The sequence below is a fragment of the Gossypium arboreum genome, chromosome 4, assembly GCF_025698485.1.
Source record: "Gossypium arboreum isolate Shixiya-1 chromosome 4, ASM2569848v2, whole genome shotgun sequence".
Taxonomy (NCBI): Eukaryota; Viridiplantae; Streptophyta; class Magnoliopsida; order Malvales; family Malvaceae; genus Gossypium; species Gossypium arboreum.
The window spans coordinates 108,032,506-108,044,066 of record NC_069073.1 but is presented as its reverse complement, the minus strand read 5'-3'; the positions used below and the strand labels follow the sequence as shown (position 1 = coordinate 108,044,066).

Sequence of the window (11,561 nt, the reverse complement as noted above, 5' to 3'; positions counted from 1 at the left end):
CAAAACAGAGATAGAGAGGGGTAAGAACAAGAGGGATTCGGAGCCCTCGAGTTCTGTACAGAGGCCTAAGAAAAAGGCCAGATCTAATGGGCCAGTTAGAGTTGGGCCCCCTGTTACTACTACGAGGCTGCAGCCATGTGTCGGTTGTGGTAGAAGCCATTAGAGTGAGTGTTGAAGGAGGACTAGGGCATGTTTAAGGTGTGGATCATTGGATTATCACATTAGGGAGTGTCCGTTAAGGGTCAACCAGATGTAAGCTCAAGGTCTTGGTCTTGCCACACCATTGTATACAAAGAACCACTAAAAGGCCATGGTTAGGCTAGGGGTGGTAATGGTATGGGTCGTGGATAGAGAGCACAGGACAGAGGTGCTGGACAGACTGAGGAGAGACAGCCAACTTTAGTTTATGCTGCACGTCACCGAAAGGATAGAAATGTTCTAGACGTCATTACGGGTACGTTTCTAATTCTTGATGTACTATATCTTGCACTGATAGACATAGGGTCTACTCACTTATACATAGCTAGCAACATATCTGAAAACTTGGGGATTTCAGTTGAGAGCACTATGAGTGAGATTACTGCGCTGATTCCATTGGGACAGTCTATAAGGGTTAATAAGCTATTCAGAGATGTATCGTTAAAGTTTCAAGGGGCAATCTTCTTAGTTGACTTAATGGAGCTTCCGTTTGGGAAGTTCAACCTGATTTTGGGTATGGACTGGTTGGTCAGGCACCGTGTCAGTCTGGACTGTGCAACTAAGAGGGTCATTTTGAGAACTGAGGAGGATAATGAGGTAGTCATGTTTGGAGAACATAGGGATTATTTGGCTAATGTGGTCTCTGCACTGGTGGCTGAGAAACTAATTTGCAATGGATGTGAGGCATACTTGGCCTACATAAGTGTTTTTGCTTCTGGGAACTCTACTATAAAGGATATCTGTACTGTAAGGGATTTTTCAGACGTCTTTCCTGAAAAGCTACCGGGTTTACCTCCGAATCGAGAAGTAGAGTTTGGGATTAAGCTTTTCCCTAGTACAACTCCGGTATCTATTTCTCCCTATTAAATGGCACCGAAGGAGCTTACAGAGCTTAAGGCTCAGATTCAGGAATTGTTGGATCGTGGGTTCAACCGCCCTAGTGCGTCTCCGTGGGGAGCGCCTTGTATTGTTTGTTAAGAAGAAAGATGGATCCATGAGGATGTGTATTGACTATCGGCAACTGAATAAGCTAACCATCAAGAGCAAGTATCCATTACCGAGGAACAATAACCTGCTTGACCAGTTTCGAGGAGCTTCGGTATTCTCCAAGATTAATCTCCTGTATAAGTAGCATCAGTTGAGGGTTAAGGAGGCTGATGTACATAAGACGGTGTTTAGGACTCGTTATGGTCACTATGAGTTCCTAGTGATGCCATTTGACTGACTAATGCACCAGCGGCTTTCATAGATCTGATAAACTCAGTATTTCAGCCCTATCTGGACCGGTTTGTGGTGGTGTTCATCGATGACATATTGGTTTATTCGAGGACTGAGGATGAGCATGACGAGCACCTTAGGATTGTTCTTCAGATTTTGAGTGAAAAGCAGCTCTATGCTAAGTTCAGCAATTGCGAGTTCTAGTTACATAAAGTAACTTTTCTAAGTCTTGTGGTTTCTGCTGAGGGGATTCAAATGGATCCTCAAAAGATTGAGGCTATATTGGATTGGCAGTAGCCTAAGAATGTGTCTAAGATCTACAGCTTTCTAGGGTTGGAGGGTTATTATCGGCGGTTTGTAGAGCTTCTCGCAGCATCCTTAACTAAGCTACTACGTAAGGGTGTTCTGTTTGTCTGAACTGATGCGCAGTAAGAGAGCTTCGAGAAGCTCAAGACTGTACTGACTGAGGCTCCTATTTTGATACAGCCTGAACCTGAAAAGGAGTTCATAGTTTATAGTGATGCATCACATTTCGGTTTGGGATGTATGTTGAAACAGGATGGTAAGGTTGTGGCATATGCATCTTGTCCACTCAAGACACATGAGGCAAACTATTCAACTAATGATTTGGAATTGGTCGCCTTAGTCTTTGCTCTGAAAATCTGTAGGCACTATCTGTATGGTGAGAAGTGTGTCATCTATACTGATCACAAGAGCCTCAAGTACCTCCTTACCCAGAAGAAGCTGAATCTTAGGTAACATAAATGGGTTGAGCTGCTTAAGGATTACGACTGTACCATTGAGTACCATCCTGGCAAAGCCAATGTGGTGGCTGATGTATTGAATTACAGGGCTATGACAGATCTGAGAGTGATGCTCGCTCAACTTAGCTTGTTCGACGATGGGAATTTGTTAGCTGAGCTACAAGTAAAATTGACTTGGATCGAGTAAATTAGGGTTAAGTAGTTGGAGGATGAATCTTTGGGTCTTCGATTCCATCAGGTTAAGAGTGGCAACATTACAGACTTTGAGCTAAATAGTGATGGGGTAAGCAGCTGAATAGTGATGGGGTACTCTGTTTCCGTGGTTGGATTTGTATACCGAATGATACTGATCTGAGGTAGTCTATTTTGAGAAAGGCGTATAGTAGCCCTTATGCTATGCATCTGGTGGAAATAAGATGTAGCGAGATCTTCAAGAGTTGTATTGGTGGTCAGGATTGAAGCAAGATGTCTGACATGTCAGCAGGTTAAGGCTGAGCATCAGTTACCTTCGGGTTTACTACGACCAGTTAAAATTCCGTTATGGAAATGGGAGCGAGTAATGATAGATTTCGTTAGTTGGTTGCCTTTAAGACCTACTAAGAAGGATTTAGTGTGGACCATCGTTGATCGATTGACCAAGTCTACGCACTTCATACCTGTTAGGACAGATTATTCTCTACAGAAGCTGGCAAAACTTTATATTTCTGAGATAGTGGGACTGCATGGGGTACCGGTTTCAATATCTCTGATAGGGATCCTCGCTTTACGTGTCGATTTTGGAAAAAGCTACATGAGGCTCTGGGTTTAAGGTTGGACTTCAGTACTGCGTTCTATCCTCAGACCAATGGTCAATCAGAGAGGGTGATTCAGATACTAGAGGGTAAGTTGAGGAGCTATGTTATCGATTTTCAAAGCAGTTGGGAGGAGTATCTGCCGTTAGCGGAGTTTGCTTACAATAACAGTTTCTAGTCTAGCATTCAGATGGCACCTTGTGAGGCTCTGTATGGTCATAAGTGTCGCACTCCCTTGTGTTGGACTCAGTTGGGTGAATGATGTGTTCTGGGTCCTGAGTTGGTTTCTGAGACTTAGGATAAGGTTAGATTGATTCGGGATCGACTGAAAGCGGCACCGGATAGATGAAAATCCTATACTGATCTGAAGAGGCGTGAGATTGAGTATTTTGTGGGGGACTTGGTCTTTCTTAAGGTCTTTCCATGGAAGAAGATTCTAAGGTTCGGTCGTAAGGGCAAGCTGAGCCCTAGGTTAATTAGACCATACTAGATTCTAAAGCGAGTGGGACCAATCGCTTATCAGTTGGAGTTACCTCCAGAGCTAGACCATATTCATGATGTGTTCCACGTCTCGATGTTAAGAAGTTACCGCTCTGATCTTACTCATACTGTCCTTGTTGAGGAGATTGAGGTTAGGCCAAATTTGCCCTTCGAGGAGGAGCTGGTTCAGATTTTGGATCATGATGTAAAAATTCTTCGAAAGAAGACTATCCCATTAGTAAAGATGCTGTGATGGAATCATAGCACTAAGGAGGCCACGTGGGAGCCTAAGGATGCGATGCGTCAGCAGCATCCTCATCTATTCTGACCAGGTAAATTTTGAGGCCAAAATTTCTTTTAGGGGGTAGAGTTGTAACACCTCAAAATTTCAATTTCTACTTTTGTGAAAATGTGACACAAATGTTTGCTTCAGTAGTTAAGTGTTTTGGGTATGTGTGAGAGGCCTCAAGTTCAAGCCTTAACTTTGGAAAACTTTGGTATTTTTCTGAATAAAGCCTTAACCTTACTAAAAGGGTTTAAGTTTAGCTGTTGGTAAGCTTATAGTAGAATGGGCCTGCTAGTTTGGTGGTTAAGTTGAGTGTTAGATTGTTGAAAGTCTTGTGTTCGAATCCCTACACGAGCATGGGAGTTTATTTTTGCTCGTTTGACCAAGAGTGTTTCGATCAAACAGGAATTCTGAGTAGTGGGTCTAGTGGGAGAAATTTGAGGGATTTGGGGATATTTTATTTTTATTTTTATTTTTCTCAAATTTTCTCTCTCTTCCGAACCTTTCCAAACTTTTCTAACGTTTTCCCCAAAATTCATCCATTTTTCGATGTTTTGTTTCCCCTTCTTCTCTACCGAATTTCTGCTTCTTCCTCTTCTTTTGATCTTTTTCAAATTCACCTTGTTCATGGGAAATTATTTAACTGTGTTCGACGGGTAAGTTTTGTGTTACTTCAATCTTATTGTTTTGTGGTTAATACTGCTTAAGTGTTGTAACCGGTACTAATTGGTGTGTAGGGATGGGTGGGTCGATTTTATCTCCACATGGTGTGCAGGGTTGGTACGGAGATGGTGTGTAAAGGATGGATTAGGTAGGACTCTTTGTTTGCATACTGTACTAAAATGTTAAACTGGCTTAGGCCTAGGCTGCTACTGTTACTGGAACGGGCCCTGGCCCAGACCGCTACTATTACTGAAATAGGCTAAGGCCGAACTGATACTGCATGGGCTTAGGCCCAGATTGTGTTTACTCTGGCTGTATGCTTTTATGGGATTTCTCACACTGAGTTTCGTAACTCACCCATCTGTTAACTGTGCAGGAAACCCCCAGACTTAAATGGATCGAGGCGATGGAGGACTCAAAGGTAGCCACTCGACAAAGTTTCTTTTAATATTATAATTAAGATTTTATTTTGGGTTTTCATTTTGTAATAAGGCCTCTTTAATTTTATTTTTATTTTAATTCAGGGATTTAATTACTTAAATTTTAATCTGGTAGTAATAGGTCTCAGATTTTTAAGAAGTTATAAACAAATGTTTTTCTGAAAACACCTCGTGTACGTAACACATTTTGAATGCTTCCGCAACAAACACTGTTTTAAAATTTAATAACAAACTAAGATAATTAATGTTTTGCTAAGATAACTTGAGTTTTCATGATGAACCAGACACTCTAAACTTTTCTTAAGATCCTAAAGGAGTTTTATGAAGAACAAATTTTCACGCAATTGATGTTTTGGAAAAACACTCCAATATGACATCGCAGATTCGACCATAACGTCTAGACCGGATTTCGGGTGTTACATTTAGAGGTATCAGTGCCAAGTTACAAAACTCAGCTGTGGGTTTGGGTTTTTCAAAAACGTATAAATTTCAACAACATTGTTTTGAACTGGTTAAAAAAATGATTATTTGAAAATGTTTTACTGAAGGAGTGGTACACTGAGTCTCCACGTCGATCCTATAAGTTTTCTGATTGTTTATTTCTGAAAGGATAATATTGAAATGTTATTACTGAGACTACTTTAGGTAGTATAATTGTACTGAAATTCTTTAGTTAGAGTAAAACTATGAACCATAGTAGGAATACGAACTGCAAAAACAAAACTCTGAGATAATATTATTCATAAGATATCGGTAAAAAACACTGGAACAATAAACTGACTGGCATAAAACTTTTAATACAGATAAAAATGCAATTGGATAATAAGCACTAGAGGTACTTGTGGTAGAGGTCGTGGGGGTGCATGAGTTGGGTTTTCGTCTTCTGGACACCAGCCTAATGAGGAAGTTAGAGAGGCACCAGGTTCACCTATGGCTGAGACAGGGTCTCCAAATCGAGTAGCTGGGGATGACGCACTGTCCCAAGCAATGTCGAGGATTTTGGAAAGGGTCGTTGGGCCTGGTACTGGTACTGGTAATGTAGGCCATGGGTCGGTTACAGAACGACTCAGGTCTAATGGGACGGAGATATTTAGGGGTATTGCTGGAGTTGCCCCTAATGTGGCAGAATATTGGATTGAGGCGACAGAAAGGATCATGGATGACTTTGGCTGCACCTCTGATCAGAAGCTAAAAGGTGCAGTATCACTGCTGAGAGACAAGGCATACCAGTGGTGGCTTACTGTCAAAGAGGGCACTTAAGCCGATCAGTTGACTTGGGAGTTTTTAAAGACTACTTTCCAGGCTAAGTATATGGGTGTCAGCTATGTGGATGCCCGTAGGAGGGAATTCCTGAATTTAACTCAAGGAGAAAGGACAGTGGCTGAATATGAGGCTGAATTTTTGCGACTGAGCTACTATGCACGTGGGATGGATGCAACAGAATATGAGCGGTGTGTTCATTTTGAGTATGGCCTCAGGGATTGTCTAAGGGCTCTAATAGCTCCTCAGAGAGAGTGGGATTTCACAGCACTAGTGGACAAGAAAAAAATCGCCAAGGAGGTGATGCATGCTGAGCGTCAGAACAGAAAAAAAGGCAGAGGTAAGAGGGACACTAAGCCCTCAAATTCTTTTCAGAGGCTTAAGAAAAAGCCCAGAGCTGATGGGCCAATTAGAGTCAGGGTTCCTATTGCTGCTACTACTGGACCGCAGTTTTGTGCTAATTGTGGAAAATGCCATTAGGGCGAATGTTGGAAAATGATGGCCGCATATATTAGATGCGGATCATTGAAGCACCGCGCCAAGGATTGTCCTTGGAGGCCCGAGTAGATGCAAGCTACTGGTTTTGGTAATGTTCAGCGGGTTAGTCAGCAGCCACCGAGAGACCGTGGTCAAGCTAGGGGTAGAAATGGTATAGGTCATGGTCGTGGAGCACCGGGCAAAGGTGCTGGTCATACTGTGGCAAGGCAGTTGGTGCCGATTTATGTTGCACCTCGCCGAGAGGACAAGAATGCTCCAGATATTATTACGGGTACGTTCTTTATCCATAATATACCTTATATTGTATTGATTGATCTAGGGTCTACTCATTTATACATAGCATACTCTGTGTCTAAGATATTGGGTTTTATGGCTAAAAGCACTATGAGTGAGATTACTGTTCTAAGCCCGCTGGGGCAATTCATTCATATTAATAAGATGTTTAGAGATGTTCCTTTGGAGATGCAAGCAGTTATCTTTTTGGTTGATCTTATGGAGCTACCTTTCGGATAAGTTGACCTAATACTGGGCATGGATTGGTTAGTTAAACATTAGGTAAGCTTGGATTGTGCCACTAAACAGGTTGTACTGAGAACTGAGGCAGATGACAAGATAGTGGTAATTAGGAAACGACGGAACTATTTGAGTAATGTAATTTCAGTATTTAGGGTTGAGAAATTGGTTTGCAAGGGTTGTAAGGCGTTCTTGGCCTACATCGATGTTTCAGATCCTGGGGACTCTTCGGTAAAGGATATCAGAACTGTTAAGGATTTTTCGAACATATTTCCAGAAAAGTTACCGAGGTTACCTCTAGAACATGAGGTGGAGTTTGGGATTGAGCTCTAGAACAAGTACCCTCTGCCAAGGATTGATGATCTATTCGACCAACTGCAAGGAGCATCAGTTTTCTAAGATTGAATTCTGATCGGGGTACCACAAGCTAAGGGTCAAGGAGACTGATGTCTACAAGACAGCATTTAGGACTCAATACGATCATTACGAGTTCCTAGTGATACTGTTTGGATTGACGAATGCACCCGTAGCTTTTATAGATTTGATGAACCGAGTGTTCCAGCCCTATTTGGATCAGTTTGTGGTGGTGTTTAAAGATGACATTCTGGTGTATTCGAGGACTGAGGATGAGCATGATGCACATCTCCGAATTGTTCTGCGGATTTTGAGAGAGAAACAACTATACGCTAAATTCAAAAAATGTGAATTCTGGCTGCGAGAAGTAACTTTTCTGGGTCATGTGGTATCTGCTGAGGGGATTAGGGTTGATCATCAGAAAATTAAGGCTGTTTTAGATTGGAAGCAGCATAAGACTGCGTCAGAAATTTGTAGTTTTCTGGGACTGGCTGGGTACTACCGAAGATTTGTGGAGGGGTTCTCACTGATTTTCGCGCCCTTAATTAAGCTACTACGTAAGGACGTGCCCTTTAATTAGACTAATGCGTAGCAAGAGCGCTTTGAGAAGCTCAAGAAAGTTTTGAATGAGGCCCCTGTTTTGATTTAGCCGGAGTTTTGGAAAGAATTTACTATTTACAGTGATGCATCACACGTTGGTTTGGGTTGTGTGTTGATGCAAGAGGGTAAGGTGGTAGTTTATGCATCTCACCAGCTTAAGAGTCATGAGGCGAATTACCTAACGCGTGACTTGGAGTTGGTCATAGTCGTATTCACCTTGAAAATTTGGAGGCATTACTTGTACGGTGAGAAGTATATTATTTACACGAATCATAATAGCCGCAAGTATCTCTTCACTCAGAAGGAGTTAAACTTTAGGTAGTGTAGATGGATCGAGCTGCTTAAAGACTATGACTGTTCGATTGAATACCACCCTAGAAAGGCCAATGTGGTCGCTGACGCACTGAGTCGTAGGGCTATGGCTGATCTGAGAGTAATGTTTGCTCGTCTTAGCTTATTTGATGATGGTAGCTTGTTGGTTGAACTCTAAATTAAACCAGTGTCGATCGAACAGATTAAGAGTAAACAGTTGGAAGATGAATCATTGGGTCTTCTATTCCGTCAAATCGAGAATGATAATACTGTGGATTTTGGGTTGAATAGTGAAGGGGTACTCTGTTTCTGAGGTAAAATTTGTGTACTAAGGATACAGATTTGAGGCAGACTTTACTACTAGAGGCGCATAATAGCCCCTATACTATGTACCTAGGTGGAAATAAGATGTACAGAGATCTCCATGAGATATATTAGTGGCCGGGTCTTAAGCGTGAGATTACCGACTTTGTGGGGAAATGTCTGATTTGCCAACAAGTTAAAGCGGAACATCAGTTGCCTTCTCGGTTGCTTCAGCCAATTAAGATTCCGCTGTGGAAGTGGGAAAGGGTAACTATGGACTTTGTAAGTGGGCGACCCCTAACGCCTTATTTCATACCGGTTCACACAGATTATTCGTTGTAAAAACTGGCTAAGTTGTACGTATTCGAGATAGTGAGACTACATGGGGTACCAGTTTTCATAATATCTGACAAAGATCCCCGCTTCACATCTCGGTTCTGGAAAAAGTTACATGAAGCTCTAGGTACACGGTTGAACTTCAGTACTGTGTTCCATTATCAGACAGATGGTCAGTCAAAGAGGGTGATTCAGATACTGGAGGACATGTTAAGGAGTTGTGTAATTGACTTCTGAGGCAGTTGGAAAGATTATTTGCCACTAATAGAATTTGCTTACAACAATAGCTACCAGTCTAGCATACAGATGGCACGTTATGAAGCACTATATGGTCGTAGGTATCACACTCCGTCATGCTAGATTGAGTTGGGTGAGCAGCGTGTTCTGGGTCCTGAATTGATTTCTGATACTGAAGATAAAATTAGATTGATTCGAGATCGACTGAAAGTGACATCCGACAAGAAGAAGTCTTATGCAGATCTGAAGCGTAAGGAGATTGAGTATTCTGTGGGAGACTTGGTGTTTCTTAAGGTCTCACCATGGAAGAAGATACTAAGGTTTGGTCGGAAGGGCAAGTTAAGCCCTAGGTTCATTGGTCCTTACCTATACTAAAACGTGTGGGATTGGTTGCCTATCAACTTGAGTTACCCCCAGAGTTGGACCGGATTCATGATGTGTTCCACGTCTCTATCTTGAGGCACTATCAGTCTAATCCTACGCACATCGTCTAGACTGAGGAGGTTGAGGTTAGACCAGATCTGACTTTTGAGGGGGAGTCGGTTCAGATTTTAGACCGTGATGTGAAAGTTCTGAGGAAGAAGTCTATTCTATCGGTTGAAGTTCTTTGGCAGAACCACAATTCTAAGGAGGCTACGTGGGAATCCGAGGAGGCAATGTGACAACAATACCCTCACCTATTCTAACCAAGTAAATTTCAAGGAGGGTAGAATTGTAACACCCCAAATCCCAAAAACCCTGTAAAAATTATTTTTTTGTGTTGTGTGCATAAATGTATGCTTGTGTCCATGGTTGAATGTCCTAAGGAGTGTTGGAAAGGTCTTGAGCTCAAGTTTTGGCTTGTTCAAAATTTTGATTTTGGCTTGAATAAACCCTGTCTCTTGTCAGTAGGGCTCTTAAATAAAAAATGGTGAGAATATGTCATAAGAAGCCTGTTGGTCCAAGGGATAGTGGCGTGTTACTAATGGTAAAGGGACTTGAGTTTGAGTCTTTTTACGCGCAAGGGGTGTCTTTTAGCTGCTGTGCCATGTAAAAGGTTGTTTGTCAGTAGGATTCTGATGCTCTTGAACGGTTGAGAGTATTGAGCGGAGTGGGGAATGTGTAGCCAAATTCTAAGAGTGTTGTGGGGAGAAAAGTTAGGAATTTGGAAAAGATATGGATAATGCTTAGTTGGAGAGATTTGAGGAGTCAAGTGAGGAGTGTGTTTGTGTCGAATTTGAGACTCTCACTTTTGGCATTCGGCTTTTGAGCAAAAGCTGGGAGGTTGGTCATTGTTTCTTTTTGGCTCTTTTCTCCTTGGTGTGAATTTCAACATTTTTGGTCTTTCCTGGTTTGTTCTCTTTTAACGTTTTTGGTCACCAATTTCCCTTGTTCCTCTTCTCTCTAGTATCAAATTCTTTGGCCGAATATCCTTATTTCTTCCTCTCCCTCACTCCAACATTTCCCCTCTCTATCGGCGCTTTCTTCCTTCACACTTCCTCTTTTCTTCTCCCTTGACTAAATATAACATCTCTTCTCTTTGACTCTCGAGTTCATCAAAGTTTCTTCCTGTCCATCTGGCTATTGTGACCGAATACTCCATCCCTGTTGGTTGCAGTTTGGTGTTGTTCTTCAACAAGTCGGTAGGTACTCTTGCACTGCTAAAAGCCAAATACTTTTTCCCTTCTTTTCGATTCTTACCCTCCTTTTCCTAGGTGTGGTGTTCTTTTCTGTTTCTAAAGTTTCTTGGTGAGTGAAGGAATTGCTAGTGAATACTGAGCAGTTAAGCCTTTCCCCCTTTACTCGATCAAGGTAATTTTGTTTACAATTATTGTATTCAATTGGTGCATGACTTGTTTAGGAAGGTGTTGGTCAATTGCTTATTTCCTCTTATCCTTGGGTTGTATTTTCTATAAGCCATATTTTAGTCTCACATCATGTGTTTTTGTGTGGTCATCATTAATGGGTTTCGCTGTCAACGCAGTTATTCGGTTAGGGGAGTAAACCAGCCTTAATCAACGATTCCAGCAGGGCTAATCACTCTTATGATCAAGGCAAGTATTGGATCTTATTTTAAGTTGGGAATAAAGAAGGGTGATTAACCCTAGTATTAATCGACTAATGGATTATCATGACTAAATGTAGGTTTGGGGAACTCTTGGGCTAGATGCATGTTTCGCAATAGGTGTGTAATCACACTGTTATTAGCATGGATCGGCAAAAGGCGAAAATGTACGACTATTGACTCTACACGAGCGTACGCTAGCTCGTGTGGTGAGCTGAATGCACAAACGTAGACGTTTTTGAGCGATCTCATGGGCTAAGGCCG

The 11,561-nt window shown here is 41.9% G+C and overlaps 1 protein-coding gene across 1 annotated transcript; it reads left to right on the top strand.

The window, feature by feature from the left end:
* Nucleotides 1–6,151: 6,151 nt before the first annotated feature.
* LOC108459002 (uncharacterized) lies at nt 6,152–6,580 on the top strand. The gene has a single exon (XM_017758377.1). The coding sequence runs from the start codon at nt 6,152–6,154 to the stop codon at nt 6,578–6,580; it is 429 nt and encodes a 142-aa protein (XP_017613866.1).
* Nucleotides 6,581–11,561: the final 4,981 nt, after the last annotated feature.